This window comes from Gekko japonicus, unplaced genomic scaffold, assembly GCF_001447785.1.
Source record: "Gekko japonicus isolate JY-2015 unplaced genomic scaffold, Gekko_japonicus_V1.1 scaffold1492, whole genome shotgun sequence".
NCBI lineage: Eukaryota > Metazoa > Chordata > Lepidosauria > Squamata > Gekkonidae > Gekko > Gekko japonicus.
The window spans coordinates 262,304-285,330 of NW_015173716.1; the positions used below are offsets into that span (position 1 = coordinate 262,304).

The 23,027-nt window shown below is 48.7% G+C and overlaps 1 protein-coding gene across 1 annotated transcript in view; it reads left to right on the forward strand.

Moving 5' to 3' along the window:
* The first annotated feature begins 871 nt into the window (after positions 1-871).
* SPRYD3 (SPRY domain containing 3) overlaps positions 872-23,027 on the forward strand; it is a 60,754-nt gene continuing 38,598 nt past the window's right edge. The window contains exons 1-6 of the mRNA XM_015423331.1: positions 872-959; positions 4,532-4,678; positions 8,928-9,003; positions 11,471-11,595; positions 13,073-13,208; positions 15,012-15,203. Coding sequence (XP_015278817.1) covers positions 4,551-4,678; positions 8,928-9,003; positions 11,471-11,595; positions 13,073-13,208; positions 15,012-15,203 — 657 coding nt within the window. The 5' untranslated portion in view covers positions 872-959; positions 4,532-4,550. The remainder of the gene's footprint in view (positions 960-4,531; positions 4,679-8,927; positions 9,004-11,470; positions 11,596-13,072; positions 13,209-15,011; positions 15,204-23,027) is intronic.

Genomic DNA, 23,027 nt, shown 5'->3' on the forward strand with positions numbered 1-23,027 from the left:
GTGGTGTACTCGTGTCATTAGGAGTGAGGATTTTGGTTACCAACTCCTGGCTGAAAAATTCCTGGATATTTGGGGGTAGAGCCCGGGTTTTTGTTAGGGAAGGGACCTCAGCCAAGTATAATGCCATACAGTCCCCTGTCTGAAGCTGTCATTTCCTACAGGAGAACTGCTTTCTGTAGTCTAGAGCCAGTGTGGTGTAGTGCTTATAGTGTCGGGCTAGGATCTGGGAAACTCAGGTTTGAATCTCCACTCTGCCATGGAAGATTGCTGGGCGAACACATGCTCACGCACACAAAAGCTTATGCCCAGAATTCAACTTTGTTGGTCTTAAAGGTGCCACGGGACTCGGAACAGGGTTGTTTTGAGCCACTCGCACACTCTCAGCCTAGCCTACCTCACAGGGTTGTTGTTGGGAAGAGAGGAAGGATAGAAGTAAATACACAAGGTCGGTTTTAATTCCCGGAGATCTCCAAGCCCCACCTGGAGGTTGGCAAGCAACGGACGGGGGGGGGGTTTCTATTCATTATGAAACACCCTAATTGGAACTACCCTGAACTTCCCCTTTCAAATTCCACACCCTCCGGGCTTCTTCGGCGACCCTGACGTCACAATCACCCACGCTCCCTTCGAATGCCCACACCCCTAAAGCATAGCATCGCACCACCCATTCATACCTCCAGCTCCCTTCTCCATTCTCCTTCGCCAGCTCGGCAAAGCAGGAAACCACGCCCCTTTCGGCCTCGGATTGGCTCGCCTCGCCGGCGGGCCTCTACGACACGCTCGCGAATCTTGGACGAAACAGCCAATGAGGAGAGGGTGGGGCGGAGTTACAACGGAAGAGCCCGGATGTGAGCTGGGCGGCAGGGGGAGAGGAGGAAGAAGCAGACCTCAGGCTGGAGGAGGAGTGAAGCCGTGGAGGAGGGAGGGGGTCCATGGAGGGAGAGCAAGGCCCTCTCGGGGTAAGGATCCCCCCCGGGGTTTGGGGGCGGAGGGGAGTCAGGGGAAAGCTGGGGGCGCCCGGGAGGAGAGCTGCAAATCTCTAGGTAGGGATTTCTAGGCAGGGAGGTGTGGCTCTATCTGGTGGGGTTGGAAGAGGGTTGGGGCGCCCCGCTAATGAGCAGGGTCAGGAGGGTGGTCCAATGACTTTGGGGGTGAATCCGTTTGGGAGTAGGGAAATCTTTCTGCAATGGGGGTGGAGGGCGCTAGAGAGACTCAACTGGCACGGGGTGGCCTGAAAGCCCTGCACCGTGAACCGTAGATTCAGGGGCATCAAGATGGGCAGCCGTGTTAGTCTGTCTGTCGCAGTAGAAAAGAGGAAGAGTCCAGGAGTACCTTAAAAGACTAACAAAATCTGTGGCAGGGTAGGAGCTTCTGCGAGTCACTGCTCACTTCTTCAGATACAGGCTCACGAAAGCTCCTACCCTGCCACAGATTTTGTTAGTCTTTAAGGTTCTTCTGGTCTTTTTGCTCTTTTCTGCAGGTGTGACAGAGATTGGTCTACATTGCTTGCTGCTTTATGGTCCCTGGTGACAACCAGTGTGGTGTAGTGGTTAGAATGGTGGATTAGGGTCAGGGGCAAGTGATGCTCTGTATTCTTGGTGCTTGGGGGAGGCAACAGTGGGAGGGCTCCTAGTGTCCTGGCCCCACTGCTGGACCTCCTGATGGCACTTGATATTTTTGGCCACTGTGTGACAGTGTGTTGGACTGGATGGGCCATTGGCCTGATCCAAAATTGGCTTCTCTTATGTTCAAATGCTGACACTGTCATGAAGCTTGCTTGTTGTCCTTGGGCCAGTTGCTCTTTATTACCCTAATGCACCTCACAGGGTTGTTGTGAGCGTAAAGTAGGAGAAGAGAGACTCGTGTACAGTGCCTTGCACTTCTTGGAGGAAGAGTGGGATAAATCTTTGCTAGGTAGACACTCTGTTCCTGAGAGCTGGCATTGAAGACTGGTTATTGCAGGCAGAGTCTCACTTGTACTGAAGTCCTGCGTTGGAAAGGCTTGAGTAGAGGGCTGGGGTGTTAACCTGGGTGCTTGTTTACTTAATTTCTGCATGCTTCTCGTCCAAGGAACTTCAAGCTGCATTTTAGCAGTACCAACCCTGGAAGATTGAGAGATCTGCCTGAAACAGATTAGGGGAGCTTCATAGCTGAAACTGACTTTAAGGCCAAGATTGGCCCGGATGTCTGGGCATTTGTCAGTCCTAGAAAGTACCACAGGGAAGGGGAGTGAGAGAGCCGTTCGTTCTCCTTTTCTTGCAGGGTATTTCATAATACCCTTTTGAGGAGGGGCTGTGGCTCAGTGGTGGAGCATCTGCTTGGCACGCAGAAGGTCCCAGGTTCAATCCCCGGCATCTCCAGTTAAAAAGATCAGGTAGGAGGTGATGTGAAAGACCTCTGCCTGAGACCCTGGAGAGCTGCTGCAGACTTTGATGGACCAAGGCTCTGATTCAGTAGAAGGCAGCTTCATGTGTGTTCATAAGAACATCAGAAGAGCCCTGCTGGATCAGACCAGTGGTCCATCTAGTCCAGTATCCTGTCTCACACAGTGGCCAACCAGTTGCTCCAGATGTCCAACTAACAGAGCATAGAGGCCGAGGCCTCCCCTGATGTTGCCTCCTGGCACTGGGATTCAGAAGTTTGCTGCCTCTGACTGTGGAGGTTCTCTTTAGCCACCATGGCTATTTCTGGGCCTCTCCTCCAAGAATCTGCCTCTGTTTGTGGCCATCACTACGTGGATTCCACAGTTAAACTACTGGTAGCTGAGAAGGAAGTGAAAGAATGACAGGAAGGCTCCAGGTCTAGGAAGTGTTTGTTTATCTATATGTTTATTTATATCCTGCCTCTCACCCCCAATGGGGGCCCACAGTGGTTTAATTCATTCTCCTTCTCTCTCTTTTATCTTCACAACAACCCTGTGAGGTAGGTTAGGCTGAACGTGTGACTGGCCCAAGGTCCCCCAGCAAGCTTCCATGGCATAAGTAGGTATTCGAACCTGGATTTCCCAGATCCTAGTCTACACCACACTGTCTGGTTTTGGGAGAAGAGTTGTAAAGAGGTTCAAACTTGGGTAGGTCTCCTCTCACCAAATCATGGGAACTGAAGAAGAGACCTGTGTGACCTGGCGGAGGGGTCAGCTGCAGTGACCAGTGCATTAAGGCAGGCAGTGTTCTGAGGGTGAATCCCTGCTCAACCATGAGGCTGATAGCTTTGAGTAAGCTGCTATAGAAGGCTATTGTGTAGATATACTATAATAACCCTGTCTGCAGGCAGAGTTGCAAATGTGTTGGTTAAAATAGTGACAGGGCTTGTCTGGCTGGGTCCCAAGGGAGCCGCAAAGTGGAATAACATTATCTTGTTGTGTAGCTGGTAATCTGAGCGGTAAAGCTAAAGATGCAATCTTGCGCTTGCTTCCCTGGGAGTAAGCCTCATTGCCCACAGTGGAACCCATTTTTGCATAAACATGCATAGGATTGCGCTGTAAGTTTCAAATTTGCAGAGGTTTTCGGTTGCAGCTGTCAAAGCTGCTGGTGCAGATCGAGTGAGAGGTGACGTCTGCGTCCTTGGGTGGAGCAGCTAGTTTAAACAGGGTGCTGTTGCGAGACTGAATTCCTCGACCATCTCTAGTGTCCTGCTTCCGACTTCTTTTTAGTCTGTATTTTGGGAAACACCATACCTGTTAGGGTTTAAAACTGATCTCATCCATGTGCATCTGCTGAAACACAAGGATTCATCTTTGAGCAGTTTTCCATCGCCCTACGGATTGCTGCACAGGCAGTTGGGCTGGACGTGGCTCAATTCTTGCGCAGTTGCAAACGCTTCGAAAATACATTCTGTAATTGCACTGTCCAAGTGCCTGTGCAGACTATGGCGCTTGGTATTTACTACTGATAACTCACTGGCGCTTGGTATTTACTACTGATAACTCACTGGCGCTTGGTATTTACTACTGATAACTCACTGGCGCTTGGTATTTACTACTGATAACTCACTGTGGCTCGGGAGCCACTTGTGGCTCTTTGGCATGCCACTTGTGGCTCTTCTGCACACGTACGTTCCCCAATCTGGCGCTTTCTTCATTATTCAGGAGAGTGGACTTCCCACCCTGAAACAGTCACCACCCGGGGATCGAGTAAGCTGTGAGACTCCCTGAGGTGCAGCCATGGTTCAGAAGTAGAGCATAGATTCAGTATAAGGCAGCTTCATATGTGTTCAGGGGTGGAAGTGCTCTTTTGGTTGATGGAAATTGCAAGTGCAGCGCTCCACAAGCTGCACAGAAAATACTGCTGGTTTAGACCAACGGTATTTCTGGTTCTATGCCTTGTGCAAATGGCCAGCTGGATGCAGTGGAGTATTCTGTGTACAACAGCTTGCAGAATTTTTTAAAACCACTTTTGCTAGTGTCATCTCAGTGGAAATGGATCACAGGATACATGACGTCATGTCCAAATGCAGTCCTGTAACTACTTGGGCACTTGCTCAGTGCAGAAACATGGATTTTTTTTTAAATAAATGTGGACTTCTCCCATAGGTAGATCCTTACCGCCATAATGGATGACTTAAACCTGCACTACCGATTTCTCAACTGGAGGAGGAGGATCCGGGAAATCCGAGAGGTGCGAGCTGTCCGGTACCACGAGCGATTCAAACATATCCTTGTGGATGGAGACACATTAAGGTAACTTGTGGTCCCCTGCGTAGCCCAGACTAGTCCAATCTCATCAGATCTTGGAAGCAAAGCAGAGCTGACCCTGGTTAGTACTTGGATGGAAGACCTTCATGGAATACCAGGGTCATCACGTGGACACAGGCAATGGCAAACCACCTCTGCACATCTCTCGCTTTGGAAACCCCACAGAGTTGCCATAAACCAGCTGTGACCAATGTTCCCTCTAAGCTGTAGAGTCTCGTGAGCAAAAATTCTACTTGGTGAGCTACTTGTATTAAAGCTGTGAGCGAGCGATTTGGCTGCTGCATCAATTAGTTTGCTCTGGAGCCGTCGTCCCTGAGCCAAGACAAAAATGTGTGAGCCGGAGGCTAAAAAACTGTGAGCTAGCTCACACTAACTCAGCTTAGAGGGAACACTGGCTGTGACTTGACTGCACTTTCCACCACTATGGTCTTGGGGAGAAGAGCTGAGAGTAGCGACCTGTCAGAAGCTGAAAATGGCGAGTGTTGTGCATTCTGCATTAATTACAGTTATTCTCTGTCCCAGGTGTCCTGTAAATATATATCTCTCTCTCTCTCTCTCTGGCATCTAGAGCAGATGAAAAAGATACGTTGACTGGAATGTACCTCGGACTAAAAATAAAAAAGATTGTTCTGTTTCCTACACTACATCGACAACATTCAGAGGTGGCACGTTTGAGACGAAAACATATTTTTAGCATCCCTCATGAAATTGTTCTCAAAAAATTCAGATATAGATATATTGAAGTATTAAAAATGTACTTTGGCCCCGGTCACACGGGCCGGATATCGCGGGGGGAAGGCATGGCTGTTTGCCCCGGAGCGAACTACTGCACGGCCGGTGGATCAAACCTCCCGCCGACGTCCCGTGGTTCGGGGGGAGGTTCCGATCATACGTCAATCCTGCAGCGTGGCAAAGAAGTGGCACGGCGGGGTGTTTTTTTTTTTTAACTGAAGTGTGCGCATGCGCCGTTGGGTGCTTGTGCGCATCCCGTGGAGACTTGGGAAAAAAAACAACCTTTTCGCAACGGGACATGGGCGGGCGTCAGCTGCCACGAGCTACCACCGGAAACGTGATCAGACGCCCGCCCTTGCCCCGTAGTTTCCGGAAACTAGTACCCCTGAGGTACTAGTTTTTTACTTTGCATCTTTGGCGGGAAGCTTCGGGTTAGCCACAGGAGCTTTACGCTTCCCAGATGTTGCGGTGTGATCGCGCCCTGAAAATCCGCCTATCTTCTGTCTCTGTAGCGTGGCTAATGCTCCGTGTGACCGCAGTCTGTGTTTATTTAAGGCCCTATTAAGCCCCATCACTCTCCACATACATGGCTCCACAACTGACCTGAGCTCACAAACAGGTTTACATTTGGCAACATGATGTACACCTCTACAAATCAGTGAAGTCCTTCATTTCTCCCTTACTGCTTTTGCTGGCTTTCTTAATCGTTGTTCTGACTGAGAGTCTGTGTCACTGTTTACAGGCCTTCCCTCTGTCTGCTGCCGGGCCCTTTCTCCACGGTGATGAAGTGAGCTCTCCATCCCCTCGGGCGCCTGTGATTGTTTCTCACTTAGTCACCCTCCGTACAGTACAGCACTGGAAGGGGTGGAATCAGCTGGAACAGGAGTGCTCCTGGCTCCAACATGTAAAGTACACAGACTCCGCTCTAAATAAACTTGGAAATATGCGTGCAATGCAGCCGCGCTCCGAAGACGCTGCCTCCTGAGGGCACGAGTTATTGTATACCGAAAAGACACTTCAGTTTTAATTCACAGAGCACGCCTAGCGCTAACCTTGGCATTTTATTAAACGAGTCTGAGACAAATGTGCCATTTTATGGGGGTAGGGTGGACAACCCCCAGGTAGCACCTGGAGGCCCTCCACTATTACAGTTGCTCACCAGCTGACCAAGATCACTTCCCCCTGGAGAAAATGGCTGCTTTGGAGTGGGGGGGGGACTCTATGGCACTGTACCCCACTGATGTCCTTCTCCTCCTCAAACCCCACTCTCCCCAGGTTCTACCCCCCAAATCGCCACGCATTTCCCAACCCAGAGCTGGCAACCATATAGTGGGGGGGATACAAATCTACAACAATCACACCACAGAAGTGAGACTCCTTTGGGTAGTGAAGGGCGGGGTATAAATCCAATCTTCTTCTCTTCTTCTCTTTTTGTTTGTTAACATTATTTGTAGTCTGCCTTTCTCTCTTGGGCTCAAGGCGGATTACGCAGAGTGAGTCAATACAGTCGACAAGAAGGGACATTCAGTCAGCAATGCAAGAGGGTTTGGGTTGTAGGATCAGCCAGAAGTCTAAAAAAATGGAACTAAAACCAAGCGTAAGCAACTAACGTGACATTTTAAATGATGCAAAATTCCACAGTAGGAACCTAGTTTCAGCAAGCTAAACCCAGTAGTGTAGACCACAGTCCCTAACAATGCTTCCAAGTAACTTTGTGATTTGTTTAGTTCAGGGCTACCCTATTACCTGTCTAGAAGAGCCCTCTTGAATAGTTCTGTTTGTGTGGTGCGTGGAAAGCCAGGGGAGCGGGAGCCTTTCCGGACCTCCTCAGGCAGGCTGTTTCCCAAGGTGGGGGCCCAGTGGAGGAGGCACATGTACTGCCAGTTCTTGATTTCGCCCCTTTGCAGGCTGGCACCTATAGAAGACCCTGTTCTGGGTGAATGCACATACAGTTTGTACAATGCCCTCTGTTTAACATGTAATATAAACCCACACGTTTAACATGTGATATAAACCAGTGGACTCTAAATCTGGAGAACTGGGGTTGATTTCCCACTCCTCCACATGCAGCCAGCTGGGTGCCTTTGGGTCAGTCACAAGATCTCTCACAGCTGTTCTCTCAAGGGCCATTCTCTCAGAATTCTTTCAGCCTCACCTACCTCACAGGGTGTCCGTTGTGGGGAGAGGAAGGGAAGGAGATTGTAAGCTGCTCTGAGACTCCGAGTGAAGGGCGGGGTATAAATCCAAACCTTCTCCTTCTTTTATTTACCTAGGTACAGGCCCCCAGTTTCAGTTTTGTAAAGGGAATGCTAGTTCTTTCTTACAAATAATATGCAAATACATGCAGAGGACGCACATGCATTCACTGTAACATGGGAATGGTACTTCAAGGGATAACTGCACTTGGTTAGGTATGGGGTTCTTGCCTGAGAATAAAGGAAAAACCGTGTTGGATGACACTGTTCACCTAATCTGTTTTCTTTGCTTGCAAACATCCTAGCAGACTCTAACTGCTCCAGCCAAAATTGGACAGTTGCTCATTTACATGCCCTGCACAGCATTCTTCTTGTCACTGCATCATGTGATTGTTGATCAATTCTAGTGGAAATGATAATGAAGTGATTGGAACCTCTTTCAGTCCATTCTTGTTGTCCATCCCTTTAGTGGTTAAAAGCAAAGAGAAGGCTGAAGTCATTGAGTCCTGCTTGTGGCCTACCTCTGGCATTTGTCTTGGCCACTGCTGGAAACAGAATGCTGGACTAGATGATCCATTGGTCTGATCCAAAATGGATGTCCTCATGTTCTTAGGAGATCAGGAATGGTTAATTGCTCTTCAGTACAAAGTCTTCTGGATCTTGGCAGCAGCAGATCATATGTTAGTGCTTGTTTATTCTACCCCTAAGCCTCCATTAGCCAATTCAGTGTCACCCAGGAGAGTAGAACAAAGTTTGAGTCCAGTGGCACCTTTAAGACCAACAAAGTTTTATTCGAGCTATGAGCTTTCCTGTGCATGCACACTTCTTCAGATATAACGAAATGGAAAATACCAGTCCATACATATAGGTAGAGGCTGAGTAGTAAATTAGCACACAACCTAATGAAGATGTTTAACAGATTCAGGAATATCAAGCTTAGTTTATATGGTTACCATTTGTTTGGGTTCAATTCTGTGGGGAAAACATAGTGAAGGAAATAAATATGTCTAAATTGGAGATTGGCGTATCCTTAATTGTGGAATGCCGAGAGTAATTAACTAAGACCCTGCCATTACGCTCTATCCGTCTCCTCTCCAGTGTCACCAACGCAGGGATGTTTCCCTGGCAGGAGGAGAGGCAGAATTTTAGAACTTGGCCTACTTGGGAATAATTCTTGCCACTTCCTTGTCCCCTCCATTGGAGCCACTGGCCTCTGCTTGCTTTCTCTTCTGGGGCCTTCCTGTGTGTAGCCTGTCATGTCATGTCGCTTCAGTAGCTGAGAACCTTACCTTGTATCTTGTTGGCAGTTACCACGGAAACTCTGGCGAAGTTGGCTGTTACGTCGCGCGTCATCCGCTGACCAAAGACAACAATTATTTTGAGGTAATTTTGCTTGGCTTTCCCTCGGGGGTTTATCAGAACTGGTCTGGAGGTGGAGGAGCTTTTAAGAGTTTCATCACCTGAACGCTCTTAAACATACTCTTTTATTCCCTGTGCACCCATCTTGTTTCCTAACCTGGAAGTTAATCTTGGTGCTACATTCTGGGTAATACCAAGTGCTGGATAGTAGTGGGGGCTGCTTCCACCCTGCAGTAGTCCTGTCTTAACTTATGGGAGCTGCTGTTTTGAAGTACTCTGTATTACACACACTCTCTTTATTTAAACCATTTCTGTGCCACCGTACCACCAAAATGTGGTCTCCGAGGTGCCAAACATCAAATATGGTTATTTTCTTTTGTTGTTCAATTCTTGTTATATTATTGTTATTAAAAATAAAAAATTGAAAAAAAATCATAACACTTAAACCTCAAAAACAACATAAAAAGGTAAAGGTTCCCTTGCTCGAAAGCCAGTCGAATTCGACTCTAGGGTTGCGGTGCTCATCTCCGTTTCAAAGCCGAAGAGCTGTCCAAAGGCATTTCCGTGGTCATGTGGCCGGCATGACTAAACACCAAGGCGCATGGAACGCTGTTACCTTCACACCGACGTGGTACCTATTTATCTACTTGCAATTTCTTGCTTTCGAACTGCTAGGTTGGCAGGAGCTGGAACTAGAGACGGGAGCTCACTCCGTCATGCGGCACCCAGGTCTCGAACTGCTGAACTACTGACCTTCCACAGCCTGCAGTTCAGCGTCTTAACCACTTGAGCCACCGCAGCTCCTAAAAAAAGCCCCAACAACATACAAACACACATAACGCCAAAAAACAGGGAGGAGGCCAGTAACAGTTATATAATAGATTTACAGTGCAGCTTTTAAGAGTGCACAAAATATACAAAGATTTTAAGAGTACATAAAGTAATCTGTGCTCTTTCCAACACGGCGGTAAGAAAGGAACTGGTGGGATGTCCGCGCCCACCCCTCTGGGCATGCGCAGCGGGGTTCCTGCGCATGCTCGAGGGACTGGGCACGAGAGTCCATTGAAGAGCTTGCTACAGTGCCGATCGGTCCAGCGCGTGTGCCCTGGATCCCATGGGTGTGAAGCACAGAGACCACGTCGAAGATTATAATAGTTTTACAGTGCAGATTTTAAGAGTGCACAAAATATACAAAGATTTTAAGAGTACACAAAGTAATCTGTGCTGGCTGCCAGAACGTTTCCAGGTCAAATGCCACATGCTGGTTTGGGCAAAAATGATTGTATGTTTAGCAACATTTGTGCGCTGGGGACTGTAGTCGAAACACTGTGTATTTATTTAGATATTTGTACCTTTTCTTTATCCTCAGTGGGGACCCAGAGCAGCTTATAACATGGTTCTCGCCTCCTCACAACAATCACCCCATGAGGCAGGGTAGGCTGAGAAAGAGCGTGAGTGGCCCAAGGTTACCTAGTGAGCTTCCGTGGCAGAGTGGGGATTCAAACCTGGGTCTTCCAGATCCTCGTCTGACACTCTAACCACTACAGCACGCTAGTTCTTTCATAAAAGTGAAAGTCCTTGGCCAGGAGCTGTGATCTTTAAGACTGGGTGAAGGTGAAGAGACCAGGTCTGGGAAACTGACCGTGATGGGGCTGAGTTGGGGGAAGAAATGGCGGGAGAAGAGCAAATAATCCTGGGCCCAGCCTGTGCTGCTCTTGACGTGCCCTGCTAAGTGTGGGCCATTGGCTTTGCATGGCAGCAAATTGGGGGATTTATAAGCAGTGCATGTGCAGAGGACTTGTGTGTTATGCCACAGGAAAGAGCCACTGAAAAACTACAGTGGTGCCACTTGGCCTGGCCTGATGCCTTCACTGAGCAAACTTATGTCTGGCTCTTCACCAACTATTTGAAAACGTGCTGAATTCAACCATACTGGGGGAAAAAATGTTATACCATTGCAGGGGTCATTTCCTGCAGGAGCGCACAGGAGCAGAGATCCGGCAGTAAGGAGCCCAGGGGGCGGGCACATGCAACAAGCCCCGCCCCCTGGTTCCTTCATCCCTTTATTGTTTTATTTCAATTATTTCCCCCTTGCTTCAGAAAACATTTTTGAGGCATTGTTCATTGTTGTGTCTCCTGTGCGTGTGTGGTTCCCACACATGCCTGCACAGAAGAACACTTGATGGACAACAGTTTTAGGGAAGTGCCTTGAGCCCAAAAGTTCATAACAGAAGTGGAAATTGCACTCGGGTCTTCCTGGCGAACAGTTCCGTTTCAATAGCCGTAGTGCAGTGTCTCCCCCTGCTCTCCCAGTGCCGTTACACACTGTTTTGCGGTCTTCTGCCCCTATGTAGGAATAACCTTGTTTAAAAGGCCACCAAAATGACAATTGGTCCCCCTTTTCATGTTGTCTAGGACACCAACCCTCCTCCTTGCATGAAAATACTGTGCGTTTGTGTCTTGGGATGTTCATTCTCCCCACTTGTTGTAGGTATCAATCGTGGACAGCGGCGTTCGAGGGACCATCGCGGTGGGCTTGGTGCCACAGTATTATAGCCTGGACCATCAGCCCGGATGGCTACCGGATTCAGTTGCCTACCATGCCGATGATGGCAAGTGAGTCGTTGGCTTGAGAGCCATTTGGTATGAAAAGTTTTCTGTATGATGTGGGTGGTAGGAGGTAGCGCACCCTGTATGCACCTGTGTTACCATATGGACATGGAAAGCTGGAGTTAACGGCAAGTACCTGGCAAGTACACATTTAGAAAACAGCATTCACACCTACTTATGCACACTTTTATTTCCTTTGTAACTCTTAGAGGTTGTGTGGCTCACAAAGGAGAGGGCCCAGGGTTCAAATTCCCTAAAAGGTCTTTAAAAAAAACACACCCTTTTTGGAAGGGGAGGGGTGACAGGAGGGGGCCAGGGCTGTGAATATTCAACACTGAAGCATTCTGGGTACATTTAGGAACTTTCTATAAAGAGGCTAGAGGCTTGTATGGCAATGACTTCCTAGGGATTTCCCTAGGGTTGCCAGGTCGGATCGACCCGGGGGGGGGGGAGGCAGGGGGGGGTGAGAGGAGGGGGAGGCAGGTGGGGCTGAGAGAGTTCTGAGAGAACTGTGACTGGCTCGATGTCACCTAGCAGGCTCCATGTGGAGGAGGAATGGGGAATCAAACCAACTTCTCCAGATTAGAGTCCACCTTTCTTCACCACTACACCATGCTGGCTCTCCCCATTAAGAATTTCCTGGCAAGTAAAGTGCCATGATCTGTCTGACCCAGGCTAGGCCTTGTCACATTGCGGAAGCTAAGCAGAGTCGAGATTCAAGATCTGGTGAAATTGGGCTACCCTGGGACATCCAGCCCAGGGCAGAGAAGGGGCATTGAAATAAATCGTCTAGAGACCCACAAATCTTTGGGCTGGCTCTCTCAAGGGGGGACGGGATGTGAAGGCTCATATATGCAGGGCTGGGTCAGTGAGGTGAGGTGGCTTTGGGCAGTAAATTTTGTCGAGCGGCAGCCACCATCTACCTCAGCAACCCAGGAAACCAGAGCAGATGACATGCCTTCCCTCGTTGCTCCCTCAGGTGTCTTTGGACGTGGTGCGGCAAGACACCCATGCCCAGTAGACCTCCTTGAACTCTTGTGAGAGGAAAAGAATCTTGTGGGAGTCCATGATGTGCCATTTGCCATGCTGTGTTTCAAGGCACCTGGAAACCTGGAGGGAAGGAGTAGTAGCTGTTGGGGTCAGATGTTGAGGTGTTGGTGGATGGCCTCCTGTAGCATCCTTTATTGAGTCAACACTCCATGGATTTCTTTGTGTTGTTTGTGCTTTTTTCGGTTTGGTTTTGTTCTTCTGGTATGGGAAGGGAATAAATGTAGGCAGAGAGAGAGCCTCAGACTGCCTCTTACAGAGCTCGGTCTCTTGTGGAAAATTCTAGAATGCCTTGCTCCTGCCCATCTTAATGATTTTGGTCTGGTGTCTCACCCCAAGCCTGGATGATATTGGCTGAGATAAGAATATCTTCTGTCCATGAAAGTGCTTACATTTCCCCACCCCCCAAGATCCATTATGCTTTCGCCCCATCCAGGCTTTACAACGGCCGAGCCAAGGGCCGTCAGTTCGGGACGAAATGCAGCTCTGGGGACCGAATTGGCTGTGGGATCGAGCCCGTGTCTTTCGAAGTCCAGACGGCCCAGATATTCTTCACCAAAAATGGGAAGAGGGTGAGTCCTGACACGTTTTGGGGTTTTTTTTGCAAGCCAAAGAAGAATTTGTTTTTCTTTGAGACCGTGGTTCCTCTATACAACCATCTGGGGAATTCGTGTCTTGGGTGGTAATTAAACTGGGGACTTCCTGGTTCACACTGCTAGAAAATGTCTGTGGATTCAGTTGGTAGAATTCTCGGCTGAACCATTTGCATGATAGGGTGGAGCTGCATATATATATATATTTTTGTATTGCACCTGTTCTTGCATCCTGCACTCATTGCACCCGCGTTTTCCAACATGGTCTCTGCCATCGCCTTTCTTGGCCCTGTTCCCTGTCTCCGCATCTGCATGATGCAAATGCTTGGAGGAAGTGCCTCTGTGTGCGTGTCTGTGTGCCTGCTCTCCCTGTGATCAGCAACGTTTGGAATGCAATGTTGCTGATCACGGGAGGGTGTGTGTGTGCGCACCTGGAAGTCATGGTGACCTCTGGTGACTGACCCCACTGGGGGCCTGGAGGATACTGAGAGAGGTAGCTGAATAAAGCCTGCCTCCACCTCCCGACTGCTGGTCTTTCAAGAAGGTCTCTCATCCAAGTACTTATCAGAGTCGACCCTGCTTAGCTTTTGAGATCTGACGAGATCGGGCTTGCCCGGGCTATCCAGGTCAGGGTGTAAAGTTGCCTATCTCTGGTGCAGTTGCACTCATGCTATGCAAGATCCCAGCCCCACTGGTTAAAGAATGAAAACAAAAAAACCCTCCCTGCATTTAGAAGGGTAGCACGTTGTGCCTATTGGTGAGCTTTCTATGTGCGGAGCGTCTTTTGAGAGAGCACTCTGACCATTCATTTTCATACTGTGGCACTTGTAGGGTGGCTTTTAGTGGCTGTATGACCTTGGTGCATTTCCCCAGTGTTGTGTCCGCTGACCGCCACCAGGGGCCAGTGAACACCCCAGAGCTTGACTCTGGAAGGACAATGGAACTAGGCTCCTGGCCTCTCCACTGGGGGGACCAATGGGACCGTGGTGGGAGGTTTGAACCCACCAACAGGACCTGGGGGGTGGTCCCCAGGTATGTAGATAGTTGGCCAGCCGGCCGTTTGTCTTTGTCTTTGTTGTGTAGCAGTGAAGCGTGCAGGATGTTATGGAAGCTGCAGCGGCCTCGTCATGCGGTCAACCCACTACACAATACCCAGTATGTTACGTATTAAGTGCCATCAGATTGCTTCCAACTTATGGCGACCCTGTGAATCAGTGTCCTCCAAAGTGTTGTGTCGTTAACAGCCTTTGCTCAGGTGTTGCAAACTGAAGGTTGTGGCTTCCTTGATTGAGTCCATCCATCTCATGTTGCGTCTTCCTCTTTTCCTGCTGCCTTCAACTTTTCCTAGCATTATTGTCTTTTCCAGGGACTCTGGTCTTCTCATAACGTGACCAAAGAAGGATAGCCTCAGTTTAGTCATTTTAGCTTTTAAGGAGAACTGAGCCTTGATTTGAGCTTGAACCCACCGATTTGTCTTTTTGGTGGTCCATAAAACTCTCCTCCAACACCCCATTTCCAAGGAATCAACTTTCTTCTCGCCTGCTTTCTTCATTGTCCAGATTTCACACCCGTACATAGTAATGGGCGGAAGCGCATTGTTTGGCTTATGCCTTGTTTATGAATATAAAGAGCCAGCAGCTCTGCAACGATTGAGCGATTAATAAATCGAAAGATTATTATTATTATTATATGTTCGTTGTTATATTTATTTCATTAATAATAAAAAAAGAAGAAAGCAAGAACAAAAAATATATGTACGGAGACTGTGACTTTCTCCTGCAGGTGGGGTCCACCATAATGCCGCTCTCCCCAGAGGGGCTTTTCCCAGCCGTGGGGATGCACTCCCTGGGGGAAGAGGTCCGGCTTCACCTCCACGCCGAGCTGGGCAACGAGGAGGAGGACGATAGCATCATGATGGTGGACAGCTACGAGGACGAATGGGGCCGGCTGCACGATGTGAAAGTCTGCGGCACAGTGAGTGAGCATCGCTCGGAGGGGCAGAGAGGACCAATGCTTTTTTTTTGGGGGGGGGGACGCCTTTGAATGAACTTTACCTTCAGCTGTGATGTCAGGAAGATTTAATGGGTTTTCATATTCAGATCCACTCTGTAATTGCGGCAGCAGTCAAGTTGACTCTGTGGATCATATTTTGCTTGATTGTCCCAAATGTTCAGCTCTTAGAGATGAACTGATCTCCCCTTTATTTAATCAGGCAGGACTCCGTCTGTCCGGAAGCTAAATCATCCTGGTTACTTAGAGACAAAGACAAGCAAACTACCCTGCGTGTGGCAAAACTTCCAGCAGCTGTTGTCAAATCACATGACAACTGTTGCAGTAGCAACCTTTCAGTTCTTCCATGTTTTCCTGTGGAACAAGGCTTATTGTGGGATGAGGGTTTGCTGTTTACGACTCCGGTTTCAAAAACAGTGAAGACAGTGATAAAGACCCCACCCAGAGCTCCACACTTGTGCTCTCAGTCTGACCTTCAGGCACGCACCTTGGGTGGTTAGGAAGCGTGTTTCAGTAAAGACTGACCCTCCTAGTCCGTTGCTGTTAGCCATGAGAACCTCTCTGTAAGAATCTGAGTATCAGTTGCAAGGGATCGGAGCACAAGCTACCGTCATGTCCAATGTTCTCTCCAAGCTGTGGAGTCTTGTGAGCAAAAATTCTACTTTGTGAGCTACTGGCATTAAAGTTGTGAGCGAGCAATTTGGCTACTGCATAAATTAGTTTGCTCTGGAGCCATTCTTGTTGAGCTAAAACAAAAAGTGTGAGCCGGAGGCTAAAAAACTGTGAGCTAGGTCACACTAACTCAGCTTAGAGGAAACACTGGTTATGTCCCATTTAGGAGGTTTCTTGGGGGTATCTTTTTTGTTTTTGGTTACTCTTGGGGCAAAATGGTGGGCCGTGTGCTGCAGGGAATTCTTAGGCCTGGTAATGGTTCTTTTAGGATGTCTGTGTGTTCATTGTGTAGAGCCGGCATCGAGGACTGCAGAATTCTTGCTGGTCAGGTATTGGGAAGACCAGCTTTGGTGTCAGGTGGGTAAGATGAGCTTTCACGCTGCAATCCACCTTTGAGCCATGGCGCAATCTGATGCTGCTCTCCCTTCGTATGTAGAACCTTAGTCTCTTTTCCTAGCTGTTAGTGACTCCTCCTGGAACTGTAGGATTACAAAATGCACTTTTTAGACCTTGGTTCTCCTGCTGTAAAATGAGGCTTGGAGGAAGACAGTTGAAAGTGGTTTAATCCTCCTCCCCTGAGGCTTTTACACACACACACACACACACACATATATAGAGAGAGAGACAGACAGACAGACAGACACTGTCTTTCCCACTTGGACTGAAGGTGGATTACACAGGATGGGGACATTCAATAAGCAATACAATAGATCAGTGATGGTGAACCATTTAGAGACCGAGTGCCCAAACTGCAACCCAAAACCCACTTATTTATCGCAAAGTGCCAACACGGCAATTTAACCTGAATACTGAGGTGTTAGTTTAGAAAAAACAACTCATACATTAACATAAGATGATCCAAACAAAGTAAGGAAAGCAATCCCAAATGCTTTCCTTTACGTAAAATTATTTGGCAGAGAATTCCACACTTTAATGATGGTCTGGGCCTGGCTGGGGCGATGGCACGCGTGCCCACTGAGCGGCCTCTGAGTGCCGCCTCTGGCACCCGTGCCATAGGTTCCCCACCATTGCAATAGATTATGGTTGTAGACCTAACCAGAAGTCTAAAAGCAGAACTGAAGCAAAGCATAAATATTTGCATGACCCATGAAATGATGCAAGATTCCATAGAAGGATCCTAGTCCCGGCAAGCTATACACAGTAGTCTAGACCACACAGTCCCTAATAATTTGTCCAAGTAACTTTGTGAATTATTTAGTACAGTGTAACTGTTGCCTCTGTAGAAAAGCTCTCTTGGATAATTCAGGTTTGTGGAAAGCCAGGAGAGTGAGAGCCTTCCGGACCTCCTCAGGCAGGCTATTCCATAAGATGGGGGCCACAAGGGAGAAGGCCACGTGTATCTGTAATTTTACTAATGTTCAAACAAAGTATAGTTCTTCGTGAGGTGGTAAACCTGTGTCTGAGCTGGACCACTTCAACTTCAAGCGGAGGCTTGTGCGAGTCACTGTTTTTCCTGTAGTAAGAAAATTCCCCGCACATAAAAAACAAGCATGCCTGGGCAGGAGGAACCTAGGCAAGAATCCTTCTCCCTGACATGTTGATTTTCCACATGGATGGATTTTGGGGGCGAGAAAGGAGCACTGGGTCACCTGAGTCCTGCAGTCTGAAGTGATCCAGCCCAGACTGGCTTACAGTCTAGGTGCGGGATTATTGCAGCCTGGTGCTCGCTAAGTACCTGTCACGGCAGGACCAGGGGGCATGACGCAAGCAAGCAAAAGTCCAGAAAGTGCCTACCTCATCATACGGCCTCCTAGTTCTGCTGATTTTTAGTCTTCATGATTACTGAGGAGCTGGTAACTCCTACCCCATTGTAAATTGATAATTTGCTGGCACACATTCAAATGTGGTCTTCCCCTCCACACATCAAGGTTACTTGTGCTTTGTGCCTTTAAAAAAGTTCTGCATTGAAACAGCCCAGTTTCAGCTGATATCTGCAGCCAATCTGTACACCATTAAGCAAGTTGGTCATATCTGCGCAATTCTGCAGGGTTTTTTTGTTGTGCATAATTTGGGTTTTGCTTTTTCTGGGCGAAGGGCACATAGCTACAGAGAGCAGTGAAGATATGGGGATAATGGTTAAGACACCCCTCTAGGTTTGGAGATCTCAACTGGAGTAATTTGCTTACTTTCAAGCTGAATTATTCTTAGCTGGATTCTGCACCCAACAGTGCAGTCTTCCGTTTTTGCCATGAACTTGTGGCAGATGCTTGTAGCCCTGGGTATCAGTGGGCAGGGACTGGGCATGAAGAGATGAAAGAGGCACACACTGGGCTGGGAGGCACACACTGGTGCTGCCCTCATGTCATCAGTGTCCCTCCCCCCCACGCATAGCCTCATGAGGGCTAAAACCTTAAGGGTTCTCCTCCCTTCCCCTCCCTAAACAGGACAATCAGTGAAAGCCTCAGGAGGTTAACAAAGGAATTCTGTTCTGGAATCCAGCTTCTGTGGTTCATAGTGGTGCAGAAAGCCAGTGGTCTCTCCCGAGATGTTCTCCTTACTCAGTTATCAGAGTCGGCTGGTGTCCTTCCTGGCCATCTGGGCCAGATGTTCATCCAGTGCTGGATTCTCTGAGTTCCCCTGCAAAAATTGCTTTGTCGCCTGACTGTCCATTGCTAAAAAGGACACAAACTAGGGGAGTCATAGAATCACAGAGTTGGAAAGGGCCATATAGGCCATCTAGTCCAACCCCCTGCTCAATGCAGGATCAGCCTAGAGCATCCCTGACAAGTGTTTGTCCAGCCGCTGCTTAAAGACTGCCAGGGAGCGGGAGCTCACCACCTCCATAGGCAGCTGATTCCACTATTGAACAACTCTTCCTGTAAATTTTTTTCCCTAAGATCGAACTGGTACCTCCCCGCCCTTAATTTAAACCCATTATTGTGAGTCCCGTCCTCTGCTGCCCACAGGAACAGCTCCCTGCCCTCCTCTAAGAAGTGACAGCCCTTCAGAGCCCTCCTCTAAGAAGTGACAGCCCTTCAGATACTTCAAGAGAGCAATCCTGTCCCCCCCCTCAACCTCCTCTTCTCCAGACTGAACATTCCCAGGTCCCTCAGCCTTTCCTCACAGGGCTTGTTTTCCAGGCCCCCGATCATCCTTGTCGCTGTATTAAATTTACTTCTTGCATGTTTTGGAATAGCCGAGGACTGTTGGCTATTGAAGGGGGTCTTTCAGGAACCACATTTATATTTATTCCACTTTCCTTTCAGAATTAGTGATTAACATATTCTCCAAGTTATGGTGACTCCCTACCACAGGAAGTAAAGTAACACCTCTGCCAAGAGCATGGCTGACTTTCAGTGGTAGGTTGGCTATTGAAGGAGGACTGTTGGCTATTGAAGGGGGTCTTTCAGGAACCACATTTATATTTATTCCACTTTCCTTTCAGAATTAGTGATTAACATATTCTCCAAGTTATGGTGACTCCCTACCACAGGAAGTAAAGTAACACCTTTGCCAAGAGCATGGCTGACTTTCAGTGGTAGATCCAGGACTGGGGGGGTGGTCAGCCCTGTCAGAGTACACCTCTGATTACCTTCATGAGGGACTTATAACACTTTTTCAGATCATTACGCCAAGGGTTTTATAACGTTTCCTGGCTTGTTGCCACTGGATTTCTGTTTTTAGAATTTATCGATTCCTTTATTTTTTCATGGACGCTTGTAACTGCAAACGTCACTGTAAGCTGGCTTGAGTGCAGAAACGGAAGAAGCCAGACAGGACAGTGGTCTGACTCAGCACAAGTTACCTTTGTGCGCTCAGTACCTCACCTCATGCAAGCCCAACCGACCCTCTCAGACAACCCAGCAGGTCCCCAGGCTTCGAACTGTCACCCTGTTTCAGATTTGACTGGCCTACCAATGGGCGTGATTGATAGGCTGGGCTCATCTTTGGGAGGCAGCATTGTGGCAGTTGCTTGGCTTGACAGACATGGAAATGAGAGGTGATGTAGGGTAGCATTTGCGCTAGGCCTGTGGAGACCTGATTTCAAATCCCCTCCTAGCCATGAAACTCACTGGGTGGCCTTTGGACAGCCACTTGGAGACTTTCTCCTCACAATCCCCTCTTGCCTCTCAGGGTTTTTATGAGGATAAAATGAGGGAAGAGAGGACCTTATCTGTCTCCCTGAGCTCCTTGAAGGAAGGAGAGGGTAGATCTGAAACAGGTTGACCGGTGGATGTCTGGGGACCTGCTGAGTCATCTGAGAGGGTCAGTTAGGCTTGTGTGAGGTGAGGTACTGAATGCGCAAAGCCATGCTGCATCGAGACAGACCATTGTTCTGACTGGCTCAGTTCTGGTCTGCTAGAGGTTCTCCGTGTTCGGAGGGAGAGGTCTTCTCACCTCACTTGCTACCTGCTTGTTTTAACTAGGTGAGCCAGGGGTTGAAACTGGGACCTTCTGCGTGCCAAAGCAGGTGCTCTGCCACTGAGCTGTGACCTGTGAAGGCAGGAAACTCTGTATGGGGGATGCAGGTGGAGAAGAGTCTGAGGGAAGGCGCTTTGTCCCTCCCTCCGGGGAGGCAAAAAATGAAATCTGTGATGGGTGTCTTATCTAGGTTGTAGTCTAGTTCTGTGGCACGGATATCTATTGTGGCGTCTGGAACCCAGGACTGTCATAAAACAGAGCCTCCCTGTGCAGGTCATCTCCTTCCCAGCTTTGGCATGTGGGAGTAGTTGTCATGAGGAGAGGCGCATTGGTTTTGTGAACTGCCAGTTATTTAATAGTTGTTTAACCTCACCAAGGACAGTGTACATCATCATAATTTGCCCCATCCCGGCTTGCGCACAAAGCCATAAAAGAAATGTTGTTGTTTTTCAGTCGCATAGTTGAGTCTGACTCTTTGCGACCCCATGGACCAGATCACGCCAGGCCTTCTGGTCTTCCGCCGTGCTCTGAAGTTTGCTCAACTTCATGTTCATTGCATCTATGACACCAAAGAAATGTACAAAATATTAAAAAATCAAATATTAAAAAAAATTAGAATGACAGACTGAAGAAGACCCGATTAAAAGGCGTCCCAGATGGCGTTGTGGACTGCCTGGCCACTTTCTGGGCAGGGGGGAAAGGAAACACAAGATCAAAATTAAGGAGGAGGGGGGGAAAGGGAGAGGGTGCCAGCCACAAAAGAAAACCGTTGCTGTCCTCAACCAGAAGCCTGGCTGGACATCTCTGCCTTGAAGGCCCTCTGTGCTGTTTTATCCTCGCAACAACATGCCTGTGAGGTAACTGAGGGAGAGAGGGTAGAGTGGCCGGCCTGGGGTCCCCTGACACGCTTCCATGGCAGGGTGAGGGATTTGAACCTGGGTCTCACAGATCCCAATCTGACACCCTAACCGCTGCGTTGTCCTCTGCTCTGTGTCTGTGCAGCTAACCAGAAAGACGGTTGGTGAGTCGCTGTGGATGTTTTGGCTGAGATGGCCTGCCGCAGGGGAGACCCTTTCCGAGCAGCGCCCCCTCCTCCTGCCGTACATGACAAGATACCTGGTTCTCCAGGCTGATCTCACAGAAGCCTTGATGGCTGTTAGTTGGGCACGAGGCAGTTTCACACTGGGGTAAAGGCACTTCAGCCCCGTCCGTCACAGATTTTGTTCAGTGCTGGCCCAGGCCCTCTCATCTGGTGTTTTGCAGTCGAGGACAGCTGTAATGCTCGGTTTTGAGGCAGTGCCAGAGAGGCATTCCAGAGCTTGTTCTCCAGAACCTCTTGTTCCACCAGACTGAAATGGCGACCGGAGGTCATCCCTTGAGCCAAGATGGGCTTCTGTTGAAGCAGAACTCTGGACTCTCTGCCCCTGCCAAATCTGTCCTGGCTGTTTGTATACCATCTGGCCGCATCGTTACTAAACTATCTTCTAAACTGTGCACAGGGTGCGGCCCACTTTCAACACAGGATGGGAATAGGACCTGCCTTGTTCTGCCTTATAAGCTTCTTGCTCCTTTAGGTTTGTACCCTTCACATACATCTGCCCCCTTCTCTTGCTTGGATTTGCTCTAGCGTTGCAGCATTGATTTCCCAAGTGGTTTAGCAAGGGGGATTGAGAATTAAAGGTAATGCGACGATTTGCAGAGTAGACTGACACTGTAGAAGAAGAAGAAGAGATTGGATTTATACCCCGCCCTTCACTTGGAGTCTCAGAGCGGCTTACAAACTCCTCTCCCTTCCCCTCCCCCACAACAGACACCCTGTGAGGTGGGTGGGGCTGAGAGAACTCTGACACAAACTGCTCTTTTTCAAGGACAGCTGTGCCAGAGCTTGTGACTGACCCAAGGTCACATCAGCAGGTGCAAGTGGAGGAGTGGGGAATCAAACCCGGTTCTCCCAGATTAGAGTCCGTGCACTTAACCACTACACGAAACTGGCTCTGTAGGTAGACTGAGACCTAGAGTAGACTGACACCCAGGCTATGTGCAGTCTGCAGCTGAACATCAGTTTGGTGAGAGTTTATTGAGAGTCGGTTTGGTGTAGTGGTTAGGACTGCAGACTCTAATCTGGGAGAACTGGATTTAATTCCCCACGCCTTTACATGCAGCAGCTGCTGGTGTGACTTTGGGTCAGTCACAAGTTCTTTCAGAAGTGTTCTCTCAGGACCAGTTCTTAAGAGAGCTCCTGCTGGATGATCTTGGGCAAGCCATAGTTCTGGCACAGCTGTTCTTGAAAAAGAGCAGTTTCTGTCAGAGCTCTCTCAGCCCCACCTACCTCACAGGGTCAGTGCTCCCTCTAAGATGTGGAGTCTTGTGAGCAAAAATTCTACATTGTGAGTCACTGGCGTTAAAGTCGTGAGAGAGCGATTTGGCTACTGCATCAGTTAGCTTGCTCTGGAGCCATCCTTCCCGAGCGAAGGCAATAATGTGTGAGCCAGAGGCTAAGAAACTGTGAGCTGGCTCACACTAACTCAGCTTAAAGGGAATACTGCACAGGGTGTCTGTTGTGGGGAAGGGAAGGGAAAAAGAGATTGTAAGCTGCCCTGAGACTCCTTTGGGTATTGAAGGGCAGGATATAAATCCAATCTCCTCCTCCTCCTCCTCCGCTGCTGCAGCTGTAAGGAATTCCCCCTCCCCAAGATCTTCCCCATTTGCTTGAACATGAATTTCCCTTTTTCT